General features: G+C 41.8%; 1 protein-coding gene across 1 annotated transcript in view; it reads left to right on the top strand.

The window, feature by feature from the left end:
• DNAJC1 (DnaJ heat shock protein family (Hsp40) member C1) overlaps positions 1–25,484 on the top strand; it is an 85,930-nt gene that overhangs the window by 18,843 nt on the left and 41,603 nt on the right. Inside the window, exons 2-4 of the mRNA XM_077268351.1 lie at positions 6,189–6,290; positions 6,504–6,550; positions 22,773–22,938. Of these exons, the coding sequence (XP_077124466.1) occupies positions 6,189–6,290; positions 6,504–6,550; positions 22,773–22,938 (315 nt within the window). The remainder of the gene's footprint in view (positions 1–6,188; positions 6,291–6,503; positions 6,551–22,772; positions 22,939–25,484) is intronic.

Below are 25,484 nucleotides of genomic sequence, written 5' to 3'. Positions count from 1 at the left end.
TTTGTAGACTAACGCCTAATTTTCACAAATATATCTGAGGGCCATAGAAATGTATACAATGATACAACATTGCTTCTAGGAGGAGGATATGAAGAGCTATGGCCTGGGGTCTGATTATCTCAATACAGAAATCAAATAAATTGCAAGTAAAATAGTGCAAGTTATAATAAACTAAATATTTTATTTATGTTACTCACTTATATAGCGCCATTAATTTCACAGCGTTTTACAGACATCATCGCTGTCCCCATTGGGGCTCACAGTCCACATTCCTGATCAGTATGTCTTTGGAATGTGGGAGGAAACCGGAGAACCCGGAGGAAACCCACACAAACATAGGGAGAACATACAAACTCCTTGCAGATGTTGTCTGTGGTGGGATTTGAACCCAGTGCAACAAAGCAACACTGCTAACCACTGAGCCACCGTACAGTGCTAACCACTGAGCCACCGTACAGTGCTAACCACTGAGCCACCGTACAGTGCTAACCACTGAGCCACCGTACAGTGCTAACCACTGAGCCACCGTACAGTGCTAACCACTGAGCCACCGTACAGTGCTAACCACTGAGCCACCATGTTCCTTTGCACACAAAAAAGATCATATGAAAAATAGCCAATAACCTCATCCTTAGATTGGGAACTCATGATAATAATATTCTACCAGGAAAGATTTGATGACTTTTAGTATTATCAATAATCACCCGCAAGACCGTGCATTCGACAGGCAAAGACGATGGGTGTAAGGGCGGACCAGTAATTACAGGAGCCGATCCACTAAGTGTGGCAGATACGAGGTACGTTAGCTGTGATGGCTGCTGCCTTGGTTCTCAAGTGTAAAGTATATATTTATTTAGATATTACACATTTTGTTCCCTTTGTTGCCGAGCTTTCAGTGTTTCATGAATGGCGCTCACTCCTATAGACCTTGTTCACACTCTACGTTTTTTGCCTCACGAAAAAAAAAGCATCATTTTACAGTACCAGCAAAGTGATTGAGATATCTGAAATCTCGTGCACACACTGCTTATTTTTTTCCTTACATTTTTGAACATTTTTCATATCTTTCAGCATTTTTTTCATTTTTGCTTTTTTTTTAACCCATTCAAATAAAAAAAGCGTAAATAAAAAGCATGTATTTTATGCAGCGTTTTTTCCTATAGAAAAATCTGCTGCAAATGCTCAACCTTTGCACATTGACTTATGGTAAAGTGACTTTTTGATGCACTGCACAAAAAAATGCAATTACATTAACGTAAACCTTTTTTAATTAACAAGGTATCAATGATCCGAGACGTCCGGAGTGCAGCGTGTGTTATATACTCTGACGTATACAGGGGCCGGATTAGTAAAGTGTTCCCATTTTCCCAGTGATTTACTTTCAATATTTTGAGTTGGATGATTTATATAAAAGTAAGGGCCTCTAGATGGAGCTTCAGCACTTCCAAACATTGTAGCACCTCGTCTCCTACATGCTTCATTCAGGGCGGGCTGCTCCACACAGCCGAAAGCATGTTGTGTGGCATGAAGCCTGCCTGCTCTTGGCTTGTGATATTTTTTTATCAATTATTTATGTCTGATAATAAAATGTTTAGATAAGCATTAAATATAGATTTATTTTTTTTAGTGCATTTTTTTTTCTTCTTATTAATCCTTTGTAGAATTTAATCTCATTACTGGGGGGAAAAAGAGAATTTCCAAATGGTCAATCTGAATAATCTGGAGCTTTTTATTTATTTTTTTTTCACTTTGGTGTAATTTCAACTCTTTCAGGAACCTAATACTAAATGTTTTCTGCTTTTAGAAGATTCCTTAATTTTTTTTTTTTATCAATATAATTTGAATATTAAAAATGATTATTACTTGGAATAGATTTGCCGCGATATTTTGTACTGCATGATATTTTAAAATCATTTATGGAAATATACAAGAAATCCTAAATTTAGACTTGAGTTTCCAGTAGAAAATTGCAGAAATTGAGAGGATTAAGTTTTAGAATTTATTCCAGTTTCCAAACAAATAATAATAGATGATGCTTCTTTACGGTTTTGATTTCTGCTATATTTTTTATTTAGTGGCCAAATCTGATTTATAAGTGTTTGATATTCCTCAGTGATTGTTATTAGGAACTGGTAGACGCTGCTCTCCATAGAGTTTTGTCATCCTTTGTCAAAAGTAGCCAGAGATGCAGATATTTTAATTTCATTCAATAATTATTTAGATTTTTAGTTTTAGGAAAAAATGCATGCAAAGCTTTTTATGTGATTACTATGAGACTAGTATGTTTTTTGGTACAACTTAAAAAAAAAAAATGTACGGTAATTTATTCAAAGCGACAAATAGGCTTTATCTCTTTATCTTCAGTCTTACATGTCCGTCTGTCTTCACATTCCCTTTATAGCATGTAAACATTATATTGCCAGAGAGGTTGAAAAGTAAATGTAGAAATCTTTATAGTGTCAAAAATGTAACGTGATAAGATAAAAGCCAACAATGTGTCAAATTTAAAAGATTTTCGTGTTATTTTATTACACTTTTTTTTTTTTTTTTTGCGTAATTTTAGGTACATTTTTGAGCGCTGCGCGATAAGACCTATCGTAGGGGGGTTAAATGAGTGTTTCCCAAGGCTGCTGAAATTCAGACAGCAAGCATTGGCCAAAAAATAAATAAAATAAAATTCATGAGATTAGAAAATCACGTAAGGTTAGATGAATATATTAAGATTTTGGCTCTTCTGGGTAATATCATAATACTTCATTATTTTAAGGGTTTTTGGAAGCCGTCCATTTGGGTAGGGATTTCTTATCATGATGGATACTGTTGTATTGGAGAAAAAGTAAAAACTCTGCTTTTCCCTGTAACAATTTTTTGGGAGGGATTACTAACCTTTCACTTTTTTCCGTTGTAGCCACTGATCTGAATGTGTCTTGGGACATCAGGTTTTGTTTGCTATTATCTGCTCAGTTTATTATTATTTTTTTTTTTATATATAGCTTTTGGTTTTTGGTCTTTTTTTTTTCTTTTGTATGTTCTTATAAGTAACATTGGTGTCTGCCTCTCTAACAACGTGGCTGATATTCTGTTTGGATCCTTTCTTTTTATTCTATGAATATGTAATTTCCTGATCCCACTACATAAAGTTTGGGTCTGTTGGAAACTAATATTACGGTATTTCTGTTTTAGTACTTGTCATTTTGATAGTCGTATGTAGTTCATAAGTGTTGAGACTCCCAAGATCAGAGAAAAGGATTTTTTTTGGTTGTTGTTGCTTCTACATTAACTATATTTGTAATTGTTTTATGCTTTAGCAAACAAATTTTATTATTGCAGCATAATATATGACGTAGCTGCTCTGCAATATTTTTTGTCAATTGTGTGTTTTAAGTAGTTTTTGGCCAAGGAGAAGTTTAGCCCAAATTATTTCTCCAATGACAATATTTATCCCCCGGTTAGAGCCAAGGGCGCTTTTATTTTTAGAACCTTATGTTGTTTTCTATTTTGCGGAAATCTCTGCACAAAACCAATTAAATTAATAAGATTTTAGTAGGATTTTGGTAGTAATCTGGTGAAGAATTGAGTGGCACTACAGAAGGTTGGGTGCTATTTGCAAATCTGTAGACCCCATTTTATGGAAATCAGAAGAGATCCAACATCTAACGATCCAAGACTCCCATTAATGGGATGACGACTTTTTTTTTTTTTTTTTTTACTGAATTTAAGAAAAAAGTCAAACACCTGGAATTAATTTTAAATTTTGAATTTGTAATCTATTTTCTATTTGTTTATTTTTCTTAAATTATTTTTGCACTAAATGCTGAAAAAAGTGTTATTTTACAGTAGGTTTTGAACGTTTCTAATTGTTTTAATTTTTTTATTTTTCTACCTGAGTTTTTAATGGAGGTTTACTAGTGCTTACCGCTACCTTTTGCTTTTATTATTTAGCTTGGTGTGCAATGCAGATTATATATTGGATATATTCACTTTACGTATTGGGTGGATTAGTGGATGCAAAATAGACCATAATCTGATCAGATTTTAATTTGAGGTTTTGACATTGTGTTACCCCCAGCGGGGGCTGTATTGTAAACCCATGACCACTGTTACTACCATTTATAATCAGAGCTATAACGGACAGTGAACCGGTTATTATATACTGAGAGTGATTAAATGTGTAGTTAATACTTTAGCATCGTTTTTTTTGTAAATGTTTCTGGAAGGCGCCTCTTGTTTCTACCCTCTGAAACAGAACGATGTTTATAGAGTTAGTAGAAAAATGTTTAGAATTGAGAGTCCTCAGTGGTTGATACCTTTTACCTTTTTACCTTTTGAGTACTCTCAATTCTAAACATTTTTCTATCACTGGCTAACACGGTACCAAGATATATATCTTTCCTGTATCAATATAGAGTTAGTAATGAATCTTGTATCCGATATGTACAAGCAATCTAAGGGTACCGTCACACAGTACCATTTTGATCGCTACGACGGTACGATTCGTGACGTTCTAGCGATATCGTTACGATATCGCAGTGTCTGACACTCAGCAGCGATCAGGGATCCTGCTGAGAATCGTACGTCGTAGCAGATCGTATGGAACTTTCTTTCGTCGCTTGATCACCCGCTGACATCGCTGGATCGTTGTGTGTGACAGCGATCCAGCGATGTGTTCGCTTGTAACCAGGGTAAACATCGGGTAACTAAGTGCAGGGCCGCGCTTAGTAACCCGATGTTTACCGTGGTTACCAGCGTAAACGTAAAAAAACCAAACAGTACATACTTCATAGTCACGGATTGTGCCGTCGTAGCGATTAAAATGGTACTGTGTGACGGTACCCTAAGGCGATGTTCACACTTGACATTTTTGCAGTTTTTTTTTTCTGCAGCCCAAATCTTCATTCTAAGCAGTAAAAACACTGTATAAATTACACCTTTTTGCTGTTTTTTTTCTCTGCTGCCAAAATCTTCACTCTTAAGAAAGCTCTGTAAAAAAAAAACAAAAAAAAAACAACTGTTTTCGAAGTGACTTTTTTTTTTTGGGGGGGGGGGGGTACGCTTTTCAGGCGGATTACATGCGTGTTTTACCTACAGTACATGTTAGTTTTGTCCACCAAAAAAAAGCTGCAAAAAATTCATTTTTATTTTATTTCTTTTTAGCATTTTTGCAGTTTCTCAATACTTTAAATGGGTAAAAAAAAAACCAAACAATTAAAAACGCGAAAAAAATCGACACAATGAAAATTAAAAAAAAAGCTGCAGTGCGTGAATTCAGTCGGTGGGGGTGGGGGTGGGGGGTGAGTTCTGTGCATGAGATTTCTGAGATTTTATGGCTGTTGCTGGTACCGTAAAATGCGGCTTGTCTTCTACCGAAAAACAAAAACAAAAAAACGCAATGTGTGAACAAAGACTGTTAGTCTAAAATATTTTTCAAGAGACTGCACCAAGTAGAAAGAATACATTGTGATGAATTTAAAAAAAGAATAAAATATATATATTAGTATCAACCACTGAGGACTCTCAATTCTAAATAATATATATATATATATATATATATATATATATATATATATATATATATATATATATATATATATATATATATATATGTATATGTATATATATATATATATATATATATATATTTTTTTTTTTTCTTTTTACTGACTAGCCATGTACAGAGTACTTACAAAATATCAATATTTTCTATTTCTCGGCGGCACAGAACATATATGGGTTTCTTGTGGCATTTGACTGATGTTCTTGTTTCACGAAACACAAGCCAATCTGACTCGTGAGCGTAAAGTAGAATGTGACCCCTCGCACATGAAGCCCCTCTTTGCTTTGTCTTCCGAGGATGAAAGCCTCACATTCCGAAGTTTGCCTGTAAGTCTTGTAAAGATTTTCAGGTTAATACGTCTCCGAGTGTAAAGAAAATATTATCTACTTTACGAGGAGGAAGATCCGATATTCGCAGAGAAGTTGGGAAGAAAGCAAAATTAGGCCGAATAATTGTTCATTCATGTGGGTCTCCCCTAGCTTGTTCCCTGATGTCTCGAATTACATGGCCTTAGGTCCTGTGCTTGGTTGGCTATCTCTACATCTTAACGAGGCTCTGGGAATTTCAGCTTCTTTACAAAACTTTGCTTTGTGCTCCCCTCAACCTCCCTCCCGCCTCTTCTTCTTGTTTGCAGGATGCTACAGCTGCTGACATCAGAAAAGCCTATCGCAAGCTCTCCTTAACGCTGCACCCCGACAAGAATAAAGAGGAAAACGCTGAGACCCAGTTCAGACAAGTAAGTGGAAAATATAGCTTGGGAGCATTTATATTCTTTAATTTTTTTATTATTATTTCTTTATTGGGGTTCAGTGTTTTTATGTCTTTTTCTTTTTTTTATTGTTAAGACATGTTATGCTGCGATAGTCATAAATTAAAAAATATTTATCATTTAAAAATATTTATTTTATATTTACTTATTTTTAAACCTCGTTAAATTATACTGTTACAGTTGGTAGCAATCTATGAAGTACTGAAAGATGAAGAACGACGAGCAAGGTAAGGAGCCTAGCTGCATTTTTTTTAATAAGAATAAATTGTTAGTATTGTTACATAATTTTAATTTCTGATTTGTTTCATCTGTTTTGTGTTTACTGATTTTTTTTTTTTTTTTGTATCACGCTGCACAACTATGAATTAGTTTTTTTGTACATTTAATGGACTTAAGTTTATCTGTAAATGGCATGTGTTTGTAAGCCCTAGCTATAGTCTTGTCTATTTTCTATTTTGTTTGCTTTTTTAGTCTTTGACTCCTTTCACCAAGGTGCGATCATGGGCTGTACAATTTTCTCTGCTTTTCAGATATGGTGTCACAGTCCTTTTTACCAGTTTCCAGTGTACTTTTTTTTTTTTTTCTAAACATGTGCCATCGGCATAAAATTGGGGCTCAGTACATTGCTACCGGCATGCATGGGCAACTAACCTAATCCTTCCTAGACTCCTCGGTTCTGCATTCATATCGTCTGTTTGCTAACATTAATTTTCTTATTTACTCATCTCAGACACTTCATTAGACACACTTTTTGGCCATGACGCCTGGCACCAAAACCACCGTACAACCCAAAAGGGAGAACAAGCTGAAGTGTGCGCTTTAAGCTCCTGCCAAGCCGGCAGATCGTTTATATCTTTGTGCCGGTCCAGTCAGTGTTACAATGGCCGTCCTAGGCGCTGCAAAGTGCAATCCATCATTCTGTGCAAAGTATAGAAATCCCCATGTCAAAAAGTATTTGTGGAAGATCCCACTGTAATAGTAAGAAAAATCCCGCAACTTTGGCCGGACTTGAGGGTTCCCCTGATACAAGGTCCCCGAATCATCACTTTATTTGGCTTGGTCAGGGGAGATAAATAAATATAATACGTGTTCACATCGGTGCATTTTCTGGTGCAAACAGGTTTCGTTTTATACATCTAGACGGGATGGAAATAAATCACATATTTAATTCTCAAAAAATATAACTGAGCCCTGGGAATAACTTGTAGGAGGCGTAGACCAAGCAACAACCCATCTCTAGCTTCCGCCCATTTTGTTTCACCGTGCAACTTCAGCTGCCCTTTATTGGTTGATTATACTCCACTTTTTTCTTTTTTTTTTTTTGGCCTTGTGCCTCGATTTTGCTGGAGGCTAGCAGTAATCCCCCATAAACACTTAATCTTTTGGGCCGTTTTAGTAATTGAGATAAAATAAATAAATATCAGAGCCATTTTTGGGGTTTTAACCTTTTTTTTTTTTTTTTTCTGCTAAAAGAGATATTTAATAATTAATAAAATTAATGTTGCACCAGACACAATAATTTCAATCATGGCTGCTATTACCACTTTCTTTCTTTTTAATCCAATGCCAAATTTTGATGTTTTTTTTATGCATCCAGCAATTGTGTGCTAATGTAAAGAGGTCGGGCAGATACCGATGGCGAATTGTTCTGATTTTACGCCATCTTTGTGCTGTTTGCTATACAGCTTACATATTTAAAACTGGCATTTCTCATAGTGAGCTATTAGTATTGACACAAGGTGCAATGTCCCAACCTGAGAGTGCGTACAAGCAGAGAATCCGAATGCAAAAAAACCAGCAGATTTCTTTTTAGCGCAACTAATGAAACCTGTCAGGAATAATAGAAAAGGAAATTGAGCGTGCATTTTATTGGTACAGCTCGTAGCACCAAGGTATACACACTGTTTCTGGTCCATTTGGCATTCAGAGTGCTCCCATCGTCTTCTGAATTCCTGATATCGCCACCTTTACTCTTTATTTCAAACCACAAATTTGATATTTTCTTAAACTTTTCAAAGTAAGTTTTGTACAAGAGAAAAGTGGTATATTTTTAAGTTGGAGCCGTATTACATTGAGATCATACGGAGTCTCGTGTAATGTCATTTGTCTCAATATCTCAACCATATGACATTTGCATGAAAATGAGTAATAAGTCCCTTCCGTAGGGGTCACTGATGAGATTCTTGCTTCCATTTGTTTCCAAAAACTTGAGTGTAAAAATGTGTCCATAAAGAAAAAACTAAAAATGAATAAAATTCAAAACTGTACCTGGTAATTTGTATCAGCTTGTAAATTTTAGCAGACCTTATATTAATGATCTGTTCATCATCTTCCTTTTCTTTCTTTCTTTCTCTTTTCTCCCTTTTCTTCCTTCTCCCTTCCCTTCTTCCTTCTCCCTGCTCTTCCTCCTTCTCCCCGCTCTTCCTCCTTCTCCCCGCTCTTCCTCCTTCTCCCCGCTCTTCCTCCTTCTCCCCGCTCTTCCTCCTTCTCCCCGCTCTTCCTCCTTCTCCCCGCTCTTCCTCCTTCTCCCCGCTCTTCCTCCTTCTCCCCGCTCTTCCTCCTTCTCCCCGCTCTTCCTCCTTCTCCCCGCTCATCCTCCACCCTACTCTTCCTCCTCCTCCCTGCTCTTCCTCCTCCTCCCTGCTCTTCCTCCTCCTCCCTGCTCTTCCTCCTCCTCCCTGCTCTTCCTCCTCCTCCCTGCTCTTCCTCCTCCTCCCTGCTCTTCCTCCTCCTCCCTGCTCTTCCTCCTCCTCCCTGCTCTTCCTCCTCCTCCCTGCTCTTCCTCCTCCTCCCTGCTCTTCCTCCTCCTCCCTGCTCTTCCTCCTCCTCCCTGCTCTTCCTCCTCCTCCTTGCTCTTCCTCCTCTTCCTTGCTCTTCCTCCTCTTCCTTGCTCTTCCTCCTTTTCCTTGCTCTTCCTCCTCCTTGCTCTTCCTCCTCCTCCCTGCTGTTCCGCCTCCTCCCTGCTGTTCCGCCTCCTCCCTGCTGTTCCGCCTCCTCCCTGCTGTTCCGCCTCCTCCCTGCTGTTCCGCCTCCTCCCTGCTGTTCCGCCTCCTCCCTGCTGTTCCGCCTCCTCCCTGCTGTTCCGCCTCCTCCCTGCTGTTCCGCCTCCTCCCTGCTGTTCCGCCTCCTCCCTGCTGTTCCGCCTCCTCCCTGCTGTTCCGCCTCCTCCCTGCTGTTCCGCCTCCTCCCTGCTGTTCCGCCTCCTCCCTGCTGTTCCGCCTCCTCCCTGCTGTTCCGCCTCCTCCCTGCTGTTCCGCCTCCTCCCTGCTGTTCCGCCTCCTCCCTGCTGTTCCGCCTCCTCCCTGCTGTTCCGCCTCCTCCCTGCTGTTCCGCCTCCTCCCTGCTGTTCCGCCTCCTCCCTGCTGTTCCGCCTCCTCCCTGCTGTTCCGCCTCCTCCCTGCTTCTCCCTGCTGTTCTTTCTTTCTTCCTCCTTCTCCCTGCTGTTCTTTCTTTCTTCCTCCTTCTCCCTGCTGTTCTTTCTTTCTTCCTCCTTCTCCCTGCTGTTCTTTCTTTCTTCCTCCTTCTCCCTGCTGTTCTTTCTTTCTTCCTCCTTCTCCCTGCTGTTCTTTCTTTCTTCCTCCTTCTCCCTGCTGTTCTTTCTTTCTTCCTCCTTCTCCCTGCTGTTCTTTCTTTCTTCCTCCTTCTCCCTGCTCTTCTTTCTTTCTTCCTCCTTCTCCCTGCTCTTCTTTCTTTCTTCCTCCTTCTCCCTGCTGTTCTTTCTTTCTTCCTCCTTCTCCCTGCTCTTCTTTCTTTCTTCCTCCTTCTCCCTGCTCTTCTTTCTTTCTTCCTCCTTCTCCCTGCTCTTCTTTCTTTCTTCCTCCTTCTCCCTGCTCTTCTTTCTTTCTTCCTCCTTCTCCCTGCTCTTCTTTCTTTCTTCCTCCTTCTCCCTGCTCTTCTTTCTTTCTTCCTCCTTCTCCCTGCTCTTCTTTCTTTCTTCCTCCTTCTCCCTGCTCTTCTTTCTTTCTTCCTCCTTCTCCCTGCTCTTCTTTCTTTCTTCCTCCTTCTCCCTGCTCTTCTTTCTTTCTTCCTCCTTCTCCCTGCTCTTCTTTCTTTCTTCCTCCTTCTCCCTGCTCTTCTTTCTTTCTTCCTCCTTCTCCCTGCTCTTCTTTCTTTCTTCCTCCTTCTCCCTGCTCTTCTTTCTTTCTTCCTCCTTCTCCCTGCTCTTCTTTCTTTCTTCCTCCTTCTCCCTGCTCTTCTTTCTTTCTTCCTCCTTCTCCCTGCTCTTCTTTCTTTCTTCCTCCTTCTCCCTGCTCTTCTTTCTTTCTTCCTCCTTCTCCCTGCTCTTCTTTCTTTCTTCCTCCTTCTCCCTGCTCTTCTTTCTTTCTTTCTTCCTCCTTCTCCCTGCTCTTCTTTCTTTCTTTCTTCCTCCTTCTCCCTGCTCTTCTTTCTTTCTTTCTTCCTCCTTCTCCCTGCTCTTCTTTCTTTCTTTCTTCCTCCTTCTCCCTGCTCTTCTTTCTTTCTTTCTTCCTCCTTCTCCCTGCTCTTCTTTCTTTCTTTCTTCCTCCTTCTCCCTGCTCTTCTTTCTTTCTTTCTTCCTCCTTCTCCCTGCTCTTCTTTCTTTCTTTCTTCCTCCTTCTCCCTGCTCTTCTTTCTTTCTTTCTTCCTCCTTCTCCCTGCTCTTCTTTCTTTCTTTCTTCCTCCTTCTCCCTGCTCTTCTTTCTTTCTTTCTTCCTCCTTCTCCCTGCTCTTCTTTCTTTCTTTCTTCCTCCTTCTCCCTGCTCTTCTTTCTTTCTTTCTTCCTCCTTCTCCCTGCTCTTCTTTCTTTCTTTCTTCCTCCTTCTCCCTGCTCTTCTTTCTTTCTTTCTTCCTCCTTCTCCCTGCTCTTCTTTCTTTCTTTCTTCCTCCTTCTCCCTGCTCTTCTTTCTTTCTTTCTTCCTCCTTCTCCCTGCTCTTCTTTCTTTCTTTCTTCCTCCTTCTCCCTGCTCTTCTTTCTTTCTTTCTTCCTCCTTCTCCCTGCTCTTCTTTCTTTCTTTCTTCCTCCTTCTCCCTGCTCTTCTTTCTTTCTTTCTTCCTCCTTCTCCCTGCTCTTCTTTCTTTCTTTCTTCCTCCTTCTCCCTGCTCTTCTTTCTTTCTTTCTTCCTCCTTCTCCCTGCTCTTCTTTCTTTCTTTCTTCCTCCTTCTCCCTGCTCTTCTTTCTTTCTTTCTTCCTCCTTCTCCCTGCTCTTCTTTCTTTCTTTCTTCCTCCTTCTCCCTGCTCTTCTTTCTTTCTTTCTTCCTCCTTCTCCCTGCTCTTCTTTCTTTCTTTCTTCCTCCTTCTCCCTGCTCTTCTTTCTTTCTTTCTTCCTCCTTCTCCCTGCTCTTCTTTCTTTCTTTCTTCCTCCTTCTCCCTGCTCTTCTTTCTTTCTTTCTTCCTCCTTCTCCCTGCTCTTCTTTCTTTCTTTCTTCCTCCTTCTCCCTGCTCTTCTTTCTTTCTTTCTTCCTCCTTCTCCCTGCTCTTCTTTCTTTCTTTCTTCCTCCTTCTCCCTGCTCTTCTTTCTTTCTTTCTTCCTCCTTCTCCCTGCTCTTCTTTCTTTCTTTCTTCCTCCTTCTCCCTGCTCTTCTTTCTTTCTTTCTTCCTCCTTCTCCCTGCTCTTCTTTCTTTCGCTCTTCCTGCTTCTCCCTGCTCTTCTTTCTTTCTTTCTTCCTCCTTCTCCCTGCTCTTCCTGCTTCTCCCTGCTCTTCCTCCTTGTCTTCATCTTTCTCCTCCCAAAAATCATGCATTACCAACATTTTAGCGAACAAATTGTAGTTTTTTTCCCCCCATGGGGTATTGCTAGTAACCCCTTCCTGCAAAATATAAATTGGCAAACACAAAAAAAATAAAATAAAGATGTCTATACACATTAGCTTAATTTACTGTGAAATGATTGCACAAGCGCCGCCTCTAAGTACATTATTTTTCAAGGCCCCTTTTTCATTTAGACAGTTTGCTGGCTCCACACTACAATAACTGGCATGCTACAAAGATGGACTTACTTATGGCTTAGTAGAAACTACTACTTAAAAGAATTGGATGGATTAGTATGAATTAATATTAGTTTATGATGGATCCAAATAACGAAGAGGAAGAGACAGGGCAAAGTGTAGAAAGCGTAAAACGGCACACTTCTTATTAATTTGTGGAGCCGGTGATGCACATCACGTTAAGAACGTTGGTTCCATTTTATCTCTGATAAATTTTAGCCACTGAAAATGATATATAAGAATTGTATTAGCCCCTATATAAGATGTGCTGCTGTAGGTGATCCTACAGGGAGTGACACTGTGAGGATGGACTGTAATATCCGACAGAGATTATTAAGGCTGCTGATGGCAGCTGGAGCCTCGGATGTAATAAGATAAAGCCTGCAAGTGGGGGCAAATCTGAAAAGATCTTGTTTTGAAAAGGAAGGTGTTCTGTTCATATATATTGATATTTAATAATGACATTTAATTTTATTTCTATAGCACCAACATATTCTGTAGCACTTTACAAATCGGACGGACTATATAAGAAATTACACAGCGATACATGATTCACAATTTCAAACAAGAATTGAGGGCTCTGCTTACAAAGCATTAGTAAATAAGGGGGGACCTAAATGGTAAAAAATTCTTGTGTATTGTCCAGCCATCAGTATAATATATAGGGCCATTCAAATAATGTTGTATGAACTGGTCATGAGCCAATATCCTTGTAAGTACAGATACAAAGTGCTACTGAGTGAATGGAGGGTGTGAAAACATGCGATAGAAGGAACCAGATTGAGAGGAAATATTTGGAAGGGAGAACATGCAATAGTTAGATTAATAAGGTGAGTTTATAAGGCAGTCTAAAAAAATTAATATGTAGTATGTTGAAAACTGTGGATACTGGGAATTAACTGTATTGTCCAGGGTAGCGCATTCCATAGAACTGGTGCAGCACGAGAGGAGTGTTTGAAGATGGGAGTGTGAGATTCGGATTATGAAGGATGTTAGTCTCTGATTATTAGCAGAATGGAGAGCATGGGTGGGCTGGTAGACAAAGACTGAGGAGATGTTAGAGCAGTGCAGAACTGTGGAGAGCTTTGTGTGAGGCTGATACATTTATATTGTATTCTGTAGTGGATGAATAACCAGTGCAATGACTGGCACAGGGTGGGGGCATCGTTCTAGCTGCTGGACATAAATATGACCCTGGTTGCTGCATTCAGGATAAATTGTGAAGGGGAGAGTTTAGTAGAGAGCTACAATAATGTTGTTGAGAATGAATCAAAGCAACAGTAAAAAAAAAATTAACAGTATCACAGGTAAGAAAAAACAGATTCTGGAGATATTGTTGAGGTGCAGGTGACATGAGCGATCCGATATAGGGAGCGAAAGAAAGATCGGAGTCCAATATAACTCCAAGACAGGGAGCGTGCTGCTTGAGAGAGATGGTAAAACCACACGCAGAAATGGCAATTTCAGTCCTTTTTCGTTAGTAGAGGAAAGATCAGTTTTAGTTACAGTGAGGACATATAATATTAGAGATGGTGGACCATCACCGGTATTTTGTATCTAATGTAGTGCTGCTGCTATACAGTTAACACGCGAATGCTGGATGAAGGTCCTCTTACACGGGCTGATGAACTGCCTGCAATGAGCACCACTAGACGATATATGAATTGTTTAAATTGTCAGGATTGATCGTTCTCCCCTGGCGTCACACACTTAACATCATTGTCTCAGCACATCCCCTGTCGACACGAAGGAATATACCGTCAACCAACAATCATTTCCAAACACGGATGCAATCAAATGATAAACAATCATTATGTTGTTGGATAGCTGGCAGGTTTAGACTAGGCAATGATCGGCAACAAATTTGTGCGGGCGATCAGTGACCCTTTCATTGGCGGTACTGTATACCTCCGATAGGCTGATGTATGGTTCTCCATAGGCATATATCGGCATACGTTGCTCATTGCACCCTAGTGTAAAACCGTACATTGCACTGTATGTATGTTTTTATGGTTGCCCCTAGCACTTTCCTATACAGTTGGAGAAAAAAAAGTTTAGTCTCGGTATGCTACCCTGACAGATGCCAAAATGGTCAACATTTAACATGTACACTGCAAAACTCTTCCTGACATTTTATGTTCCATGTCGGGTACATCAGAACTAGAGAAGTCCATGGAATCCAATTGCCCGATTGGTCAAAAATCCCATAAAAACAGGCTTTGTTGACCATGATCAATCAAACCAATTTTGTGCCCCAAAATTTGCATCTGACGTTGGCAAAATCAACCGGTATTTACATTTGCCATCAACTCTTGAACATTATGCTTACACATGCCATCTTGTCATCCAGAATGAAAACCTCCTTTGTTTGTATCGGTGGATTGGAAACTTTACTAGATGGAAACAATGTACAAATAGATGAGGAAAATAACCAAGTTGTGACTTTGTGTTGATGAAGAACCTCGGTGGTAATTTTTGAGGCTGGCGTCTAGCTGAGTTTTTGACCACCCCAGTCGGCAGGACTCTCGGGGCTGCGTTTTGGAGGCGTCCTTTCACATTCTTGTGTGGTGAAGAACCTGTGTACAACAGGTCGCACACTGGCTGCTTCTCTTTTCTTCCCCCCCCCCCCCCCCCCACTCCACATATTAATTAACAATGTGAAGAATCCTGCTTTACTCCTTTTCTGGGCATGTGGGTCACATTGTTGATCCCTGTGTAAAAGGGAAAGAGAAACAGCACCCGAGTTCACCCTAGCATCAAGGTGCACACCATCTGTATCATGGGGCACTGGTTTGGTGCGCTGAACGGTCACTTCAAGAAGCCAGATAAAGTCTTCTTGAAACCTTAACCCTTTCGCGACATGCGCCGTACATGTACTGCGCATGTCGGGTCCCCTGCTTTGATGTGCGCTCCGGCGGTGAGCGCACATCAAAGTCGCGACATGTCAGCTGTTTTGTACAGCTGACATGTGCGCGCAATAGCGGCGGGTGAAATCGCTATTCACCCGCCGCTATTAACCTGTTAAATGCCGCTGTCAAATGCAGACAGCGGCATTTAACTACCGCATCCGGCCGGGCGGCCGGAAATGACGTCATCGCCGACCCCCGTCACATGATCGGGGGTCGGCGATGCATCAGGAAGGTAACCATAAGGACCTCTATGGTTACTGATGCCGGCCTGCTGTGAGCGCCCCCCTGTGGTCGGCGCTCACAGCACACCTGCATTTCAGCTACATAACAGCGATCTGATGATTGCTGTTATGTAGCAGAGCCGATCGGGCTGTGCCTGCTTCTAGCCTCCCATGGAGGCTATTGAAGCATGGCAAAAGTGAAAAAAAAAAGTTTTTAAAAATGTGAAAAAAAATATTAAAAATATAAAAGTTTAAATCACCCCCCTTTCGCCCCATCCTAAATAAAACAATAAAAAAACAAACAAACCTACACATATTTGGTATCGCCGCGTTCAGAATCGCCCGATCTATCAATTAAAAAAAAGCATTAACCTGATTGCTAAACAGCGTAGCGAGAAAAAAATCTGAAACGCCAGAATTACGTTTTTTTGGTCGCCGCGACATTGCGTTAAAATGCAATAACGGGCGATCAAAAGAACATATCTGCGCCAAAATGGTATCATTAAAAACGCCAGCTCGGCACGCAAAAAATAAGCCCTCATCCGACCCCAGATCACGAAAATTGGAGACGCTACGGGTATCGGAAAATGGCACTTTTTTTTTTTTTTTTTTTTTTTTTAAGCAATGTTTGGAATTTTTTTTCACCACTTGGATAAAAAATAACCTAGACATATTAGGTGTCTATGAACTCGTAATGACCTAGAGAATCATAATGGCAGATTAGTTTTAGCATTTAGTGAACCTAGCAAAAAAGCCAAACAAAAAACAAGTGTGGGATTGCACTTTTTTTGCAATTTCACCGCACTTGGAATTTTTTTCCCGTTTTCTAGTACATGACATGGTAAAACCAATGATGTCGTTCAAAAGTACAACTTGTCCCGCAAAAAATAAGCCCTCACATGGCCATATTGACAGAAAAATAAAAAAGTTATGGCTCTGGGAAGGAGGGGAGCGAAAAACGAAAACACAAAAACGAAAAAGGGCCGCGACTTGAAGGGGTTAATAAGTGCTGGAAATTTTTTTAGCAATTTTTGTCTATGTAATTGAACATAGGCTTTGTTTCTTACATTCTTTAGTTGTGGTGTTTAGCTTTTTTTTGCCGCCTGTTTACTCCACATAAAGCCATTGTCAGCCAAATATGAACAGATACACATTCACTATGATAATCTACCCTGAAGGTGAATAATAGTCAGAAATGTATTCATAAAAAAATATCTAGCCATGAGAAAACCAGAAATGACACGATCATTGGAAGGGATGTGCTACAACGATACATATAACAGCAACAAATTAAACATCCATAACTCGCCCTTTAAATCAATTGCTGCTCTCTTATGTCCTCCGCAAGTCTGCGTTTACTTCCCTGCAGGGATGAACCGCCATCCTAGTGCATGTGACTGCTGCAGCCAATCACTGGCCTCAGAGGTGATAATAACATGCGATGATTGGCTGCAGCGTCACGTGTCATCATGGAGCTGGATCAGCTGGGAATTTAATAGGGCAGGCGTGGTGAACTTTGTTTTTTGCTTATGTTAAAGAAGTTTATGAAGATCTTGGACAACCCCTTAAATTGATCACTGATCGCTTAGGTTTCATAAAAAGCAATAATACTGCTTCCACAGACTCTTGCAATTTTGAAACTTGTATAAAGATTTTTTTTGTTGTTGTTTAAATGACTTTCTATCATTTATTACCTTTTTAATTTCTGTTCTTTTGAGCAGAATTTAGTGATTACATTTATTGTCAAATTTATAATCAGTAATGTCGAGGGACAAATTTTTTCTTCAGTGAAAAATTAAATTTTACGCTCTCTATTAGTCTAGATGTAAAGAGGCTTTTTTGGATTAGAACTTGCCTTCTTTTTTGGCTCTATCATGTGAAGACTTGGGTCCTCGATGCATTATTATTTTGTGCCTTTTTTCTGGACAAAAATAGTTCCAATGCTGACTTTGTGCCTTATTCATTATTTAATTTTTACCTCTTTTTTATGAAGTTTTTTTTTTGTTGGCTAGAGGTTTTTCCTCATTCAAATGCTTTCACTTTCACTTAATTCATCATTTGTGACCGTTCATAATATTACAACCTTTTTGTGCCGTTGTGTTGCAGTAGTCTAGTGGCATACGGAATGTTTATTTTTGCACAGTTTAAAGCAAATGTGCAACATTTCAAAGAATCACGTGGCTTTAAAAGAAAAGATGAAAATCGTTGATTTTGCACAAAGTACATTACTCTCTTGCCCATTTGAATGAATTTGGGGCCCAAAAACCCCCAATGAATACCACGAGACAAAAGAAGTTACTTGATCAAATGAAGAATCGCAGCCATACAGTATGGACAATTCCTGTGATATTACATGCAGTTACATCTTGTTACATTATATCGTCCTTTGTATTTTTTACCCAAGATACTATGCCTTGTCTTGCGCATTACATTGCCAGGTTTTTTTTTTTTTTATTATTATTTTCTGTAACAAAAGTGGGTTTTAATGGAAGCGGAGTTCCTTTTAAAATGGACAGTTGTGCGAGCCATGATGTACATTGATAGTAAAATCAATGGAGAATTGATCGTACGGATTAATCCTTGGAAGATGATTGCTCGGAGGGAAGACCTTGTTGAGTAAAGCGTTTTCCTAACCATCTAATGCATTATTTGTATAGCTAGAACACATTATAAAAAAAAAAAAAAAAACAGATGTGGCGACCCTGAAACATCTTTTTGTAAAGTGACTTTTTTTCTTACTAAGGAATACAATCATGTTTTTATACCATATTTTACACATTACCGGGTTATGAGGTCATTTTTCTCTTCTATATATATATATATATATATATATATATATATATATATATATATATATATATATATATATATATATATATATATATATATATATAATTTTTTTTTCTCTATTATAAAAGTGGATTTTAATGGAAATGATTAATTTTTTTTTAAATAGACAGTTGTGGGAGTCATGATGTTCATTGATAATAAAATCAATGGGGAATTGACCGTACGGATTAATCCTTGGAGACGTTTGCTCGGAGCAGCAGACATTGTTGAGTAAAGTGCTCTCTTAAGCATCTAATGCATTAAATGTATACCACATTAACCCCCGCATAGCTAGAACGCATTATAAAACCAGATGAATGCCGACGATCCCCTCGACATGTTTTTATAATGGAACTTTGTTTTCGCTTCATACTACTCCGATCGTGTTCATATACTTTTCCTTTTTTTTTTTTTTTTTTTTTTTTTTTTTTTAATTTTGCCCTAAAAACCTTTAGCATTAAAATACATAAATATCACCTCTTTTTTTTTTTTTTTTCTACCTCCGCTTCCCTCCCGCGCCTCTCTACAAGTTTGTCCTCCTTCTCTCGCTCTCTCCAAATAACACTAGGTATCAATTTAATAATAAGGATGGAAGTAGCAACTGCATTTGTTGGTTTTAAATTGATTTACATGTCAAGACTGGCAGTTTAGCAGCTGCGCTATTATTCCTGGATTGGTCAATTTACTTGAGAAAAACCTACTACGGAGCCCCAGTGACCTGCATGACAATATCGGCCCCATTTCTATTCCTGTAATTAGGCTTGCCACTAACTCGGAATATTTTTAATTAAAATATTTTGGTCAATGTGTTGCTCCAAATTAGGCCTTTCAAAGCTGATTTTAATTCCTGGCAAAGTGTGATCAGAATCCCAAACGATTGCTGCTGAATTTAAGGTTAACAGGTTGCACAAAGAAATGTAATTTATAACATTTTTACAGAGTATTTTTTTTTTCTTTTAATGATAAACTGAGAATGAAGACTCCGCTAAATGTTCTATGTACAAACTATTTTGACAAATACTTTACTAAACCAGCCATGGTCGTAAGTAGGGTTTACTTGCACCAGCCAATCGGCAGCATTACACTATCGTAGAAACCTGTTTGGATAGGCAGACTCGCGGACGCTATGCTCGGCAGCACAGGCGGCTGTCATGCTCGGCAGCACGTCCTGTTTGAGAAACAAGAGTTCCAGGGAGTCGTGCAGTGTAAATGTAGCTTTCAATACTCGTCAACTTTCAACTGGACAAAAAAACAACAACTGGTGCCATGTCTCCTGTTTGGGTAGATTGGTGGCAGGCTTGACCGTCACTTCATTCTTAGTATACAGATCTGGCGGAGATCACGCTGTCCTTACTATCTCAGCTGACACTAACAGATTCCCTTTTAAAGGGTTTGTCCATTCAGTACATCTCCTGTTTATATACCAAATTAGATATTTGCATACCTTGGAGGAGTCTCGGTGGAAATTAAAAAAAAAAAAAAAAAATTGACTACTTCTAAAGGTCAAAAATGGCCGTGATGCCAAAGGGTCCAATGGCAACAAAGAGAGATCTTGAAAATGCTAAAGAATTAATATAATCCTAATTAAGGTAATTTTTTTTTTTTTGCAAACCGTTCAATAATCTCATTGTGTATCTGCTTTGAGTAGTAATGTCTTCCGTTTCTGCTCGGCTGTAGCCACGGTTCGGTTGGAGCCGGTCGGAGGAGCTTGGCAGTTCCTTTCAGCAGCATTTATTCTCCTTGTAGATGATAATGATTGTAATAGCCAGCGACAATTGTGAGCCATCCTTCCGCAATTACTGCACTCACGCTTTTGGCCAGGTTCTTTTAAGGTCTGAAAGCATTTTGAGGGAAAAATTTCCACATTTTAAAGGACTGTACTATATCCTGTAGAAAGACAGAGTAGTGTCTCCAACACGTGGCCTCTACTGTAGAGGAGGAACACTGAGACCTCCAGGAATTGGTGTCCACACTGGAACCTCACCAGCCTGTGAACTGTACCCCCAGGTTTCCAGACAACTAACTCGAAGTCATGTGTATGATAGTTCCATTGTTTACGGTATTTATTTAGCGATCCAATATTACTCAATATTCGAATGATTCCAACAGTGAGTTACAAATTAAAGGGTATTTAAAAAAAAAAATGGAATGTAGTAAAAGCACTCCTGTAAAATTCCCACTTCTCTAGGTTTCACTGATCTTTTCAAGGGAACCTGTCACGTCGGTTCTATGGACAGCATGTTATAGAGAAGGAGCAGCTGAGGAGAATTCTATGTATGTTTGTGGGAAAATATTCAATATAACTTGCAATTTATTCATTGAAATCACTGGTGTTTGTATGTATTGGAGTCCTGTGGGTGGTCCCGTCCAGTGACTGACAGCTACCTACATGCAGTCATACAGGGAAGACTGTCAGTTACTGAGGCGTGCCGCCCAGTGGGCTTGTATGCGTACAGACACCAGGGATTTCAATAACTTATTCTTATAAAGATGTCTATCAATCTACTCACCTCCTCCTTCTCTAGAACATTCTGCCCACAGATCAGTTAACATTTTCAACTTGCCAGGTTGCCTTCATTAGGGTACCTGTCAGCTTGATTGTACTCCCTCCCCGAGTGGTTCATATGTGCATCCTTCACTTTTTTGCTAGCCAAACTGTTCCTCTTCCGTTACTGTGAAATTGTGATTTCAATATGCAGATAAGGCTAAAGTGCTTTGAACATAACGAAGCAATTGCCATGTTTCCAGCTTCCCCCCCCCCTTTTGCCCCTTGCCTGCCCTCCCTTGCTCTGTTGCCCCTTGCTCTGTTGCCCCTTGCTCTCCCTCCCTTGCTCTGTTGCCCCAAGCCTTCCCTTGCTCTGCTGCCTCTCGCCCGCCCTCCCCTGCTCGGTTGCTCCTCTCCCGCCCTCCCCTGCTCGGTTGCTCCTCTCCCGCCCTCCCCTGCTCGGTTGCTCCTCTCCCGCCCTCCCCTGCTCGGTTGCTCCTCTCCCGCCCTCCCCTGCTCGGTTGCTCCTCTCCCGCCCTCCCCTGCTCGGTTGCCCCTCTCCCGCCCTCCCCTGCTCGGTTGTCCCTCTCCCGCCCTCCCCTGCTCGGTTGTCCCTCTCCCGCCCTCCCTTGCTCGGTTGCCCCTCGCCCGCCCTCCCTTGCTCGGTTGCCCCTCGCCCGCCCTCCCTTGCTCGGTTGCCCCTCGCCCGCCCTCCCTTGCTCGGTTGCCCCTCGCCCGCCCTCCCTTGCTCGGTTGCCCCTCGCCCGCCCTCCCTTGCTCGGTTGCCCCTCGCCCGCCCTCCCTTGCTCGGTTGCCCCTCGCCCGCCCTCCCTTGCTCGGTTGCCCCTCGCCCGCCCTCCCTTGCTCGGTTGCCCCTCGCCCGCCCTCCCTTGCTCGGTTGCCCCTCACCCGCCCTCCCTTGCTCGGTTGCCCCTCGCCCGCCCTCCCTTGCTCGGTTGCCCCTCGCCCGCCCTCCCTTGCTCGGTTGCCCCTCGCCCACCCTCCTTTGCTCGGTTGCCCCTCGCCTACCCTCCCTTGCTCGGTTGCCCCTTACCCGCCCTCTCTCGTTCGGTTGCCTCTCGCCCGCCCTCCCTAGCTCGGTTGTCCCTCGCCCGTCCTTCCTCGCTCGGTTGTCCCTCGCCCGTCCTTCCTCGCTCGGTTGTCCCTCGCCCGTCCTTCCTCGCTCGGTTGTCCCTCGCCCGTCCTTCCTCGCTCGGTTGCCTCTCGCCCGCCCTCCCTCGCTCGGTTGCCTCTCGCCCGCCCTCCCTCGCTCGGTTGCCACTCGCCAGCCCTCCCTCGCTCGGTTGCCTCTCGCCCGCCCTTCCTCGCTCGGTTGCCTCTCGCCCGCCCTTCCTCGCTCGGTTGCCTCTCGCCCGCCCTTCCTCGCTCGGTTGCCTCTCGCCCGCCCTTCCTCGCTCGGTTGCCTCTCGCCCGCCCTCCCTCGCTCGGTTGCCACTCGCCAGCCCTCCCTCGCTCGGTTGCCTCTCGCCCGCCCTCCCTTGCTCTTCTGCCCATAGTACTTTAAACCCTCATTTTCAAGAAGTAAGGGTGGACTTGTCTTTGCCAGAGATACTTGTACATATATACAATTTGATGGTGAATTCAGGCTAACAGGTTCCCATGAATTGTCCTGCATGGATGACTTGCCAACTGTGTGCACCAAACACGTGTAGCCGGTGTTGGAGGTCTTGTGCCATCCATGTGGGCAACAATGGCGAGGACAATGACTGGCTGCAATAAAATGCACCTCCTTCTTGGGAAGACACTGGCGGTCTATACGGCCATCCTACATAATATAGAAATGTAGGAAACGTGCGCAGCGTACATGCTCGGTCACACGGCTATGCTGAGCACATAGGGCCATAGTTCACACATACTGAGGCTATTCCTGAAGAATATTGAATTCCGTAAATGAGTAAATCAGATTTCCCTGTAATGTTCTGCGAGATTTCATAGCATTTCCTCCTGTTTAGATGTGATTAACACTCTCTTCTCTCCTGGCATTATTGATGTTTATTTCCTGGCCGTATTCTGAAAGCTGCCAATGGTTTTGTTGCCCTAGGTACGATGATATCCTTGTTAATGGCCTCCCGGATTGGCGACAGCCTGTGTTCTATTACAGGCGGGTGAGGAAGATGAGCAATGCCGAGCTAGCATTGCTCCTGTTCATTATTTTCACAGTGGGCCATTATGCTGTGGTTTGGTCCATCTACCTGGAGAAGCAGCTGGTGAGTATTCATAAGAAATGGGAATTAAAAAGAAATCATTATTTCTAGCGGTCTCTCCATTTTATTACATTAGGGGGGATCTTTCACCGGAAAATGTTTTGTGATGTGCCTTTTGTACTGGGGTTCCTTGGCACACGGCTAGATTTTGATTTTTTGTGTTATTATTCCTGGACTTTTTCAACTTAATTTTTTATTTTTTAGAATTTTTAAATATATATATATTTTTTTTAATTTAGGGTAATGGAAGAAACGTGTATTACATGAGTTTGCTTAGATTTTAGCCTAAAGCTTAAAAAATTGGCTATGCCACCTGGCTATGCCGGTCAGTGCTGAGTGTACAGGGACCTGTGGGTGCGTGTGTTTGTAATGACATGAACCTTATGAATTCAGGCTAAGAATGAAAATCAGGTCAGATAGTCAAAATCAAATGTTTGCTTTAATATGAAAGGAGTTTTCAGTAATGAAAATTTAAAGGGGTACGCTGGTGACTTATTAGGCCAAACAATCTATCACTTATCCACTGGTTAGGTAATAACTGTTATGCGGGAATTCTCCTTTTACTTAAAGGCATTGCCTCCCTTTCAATCTTCTTGAAAGCACCCGGCTTCCTTCATGCCAGAGAGTTGTGCCCTCCTGATGATTGACCGTTTAAGCAACTGGCACGGCCGAGCCGCCAGCCCGGTCTATGCTTTCTCCTCTTCAGCATCGGAGGAGTGTTGGGTCAGCAATTCATCCAGTTTCAGAGCAGCGCTCACAATGTTACGTGCATGCCCCGTGCCTAGGAAACAAGCCACCTCTGGGCTGGCCGGTAACCTTGGCAGCAAGCTGAGAACTATAGAATTAAAAATCGCTCCGTTCTTGAGAAAGGAAAGAAATCTTAATAAAAGGTAAATTTGCCAAGTCACTTGTCTTTACAATCTTTACCAATTTAAGAACATGAGACAATCCCCTTTAACTGTTTTGTGGTGTGTCCAACCCCAGGGACCCCCACCGATTGGCAGAACGGGGACCAGGTTCCGACAATTCACCCACAATCGACAGAGCATGGGTTCAGTATGCACCCTGCCACTCCATTTAAAGTCTGCAGCCCTGCCAATGATCATAGGACCATGTTCAGCTGTTTTCATCAGCGCCATAGACTATAGCAGCAAGGCGCACTCTTGACTTGTGCTCCACTCTCCAACGCTTGGTCTCAGTCTTGCCACTGGGTGAGTTGAGAAGGTGACAGGAGACAGACATCCTCTATTCTGCTGATCCGAGGCGGAGGTGTTACTAGAGGTTGGACTCACCCTAATCTATGAGTATAGCTGGGGTCTAAGAGGTGACATGACTGTGTAAAGAGACTTATAGGCCATGCAATGCTCCTCTGGGAAATTAAGTATGCAAATTGCCTCTTCAGAGAGGAAGCGGACAAGAACTCTAGTGCCACCTATTAGAAGTAGCAATTCTAAAAGTCTCTATCGACCCTATAACGAGCTTTGCTTATAACTTGTTTAAAGAAATATACGTAAAAGGGGTTGCATCATCTAAAATAGGTAAAATTTGAAGTGTGTACTTAAAGGGAACCTGTCACCAGGTTTGGCCGATAAGAGATACGGCCATCACCTTTCAGGGCTGATATACAGAATTCTGTAATGCTGTATATCTTGGTTCGGCGCCTCCCTTCTTCTTGCGATGCCGTCCTCCTGCTTGCTTCATGTGGATGACGTGTCTCCTTGGCATCGCGCTCCTGCGCAGGCGTACGTCTGTACGGTATAGAGCAGAGCAAAGTACTGCAGTGCGCAGGTGCCAGGAAAGGTCAAAGAGCCCCGGTGCATGCGCACTGCAGTACTTCACTCTGCCCTCTACAGGGCAGAGAAGTACGCCTGCGCAGGAGCACGGTGCCGAGGAGACTGTGGATGACGAAGGGACGTGTCATCCACACACAGCAAGCAGGACAGGGATCGTAAGAAGATGGGAGGCACTGGACCAAGACCATCGACACCCATCTGACCGCACTGCCACACAGGTCAGTATAATAAGTTATTTTTCTTCTCTTGCAGGTCAGGTTGGGGGTAGATATACAGCATTATAGAATTCTGTATATCAGCCCTGAAAGGTGATGGCGGTATCTCTTATCGACCAAACCTTGTGACAGGTTCCCTTTAAAGAGCAAGAAAATTAGCAATTTACTTGTTTTAGAACAGTGGGATAATTCATTTTGTTGGTTACTGCTCGTTGCCTAGGTTACCGACCACCTCTGCAGTTTATCAATGGTGGCTGTAACCTTGGCGAGGAGCTCAATGCTTACAAGCTCTTTGCTATACAGCTTTTAAGCACTGCTCTAAAGCTGGCTGCATCTGGCCTGCTTCAGTGGTCCGACGATGTGTCAAAGGTAAAGCAGCCTCTACTTCCAACATTGAAGACGGCATAGTTAGGACCCGTAGCATGGATGCATCATTGGCCCAAATGGTCATCCTTCAGGAGTGCACCACCCCCAGGAAGTCTAGGAAGCCGGGATCTAAGCGAATGCAACAAAATAAGACAACCCTTTTAGTGTGTTTTTC

Source organism: Ranitomeya variabilis, chromosome 6, assembly GCF_051348905.1.
Source record: "Ranitomeya variabilis isolate aRanVar5 chromosome 6, aRanVar5.hap1, whole genome shotgun sequence".
NCBI lineage: Eukaryota > Metazoa > Chordata > Amphibia > Anura > Dendrobatidae > Ranitomeya > Ranitomeya variabilis.
The sequence above is the reverse complement of the archived record's forward strand: the minus strand, read 5'-3'. Positions and strand labels throughout refer to the sequence as shown.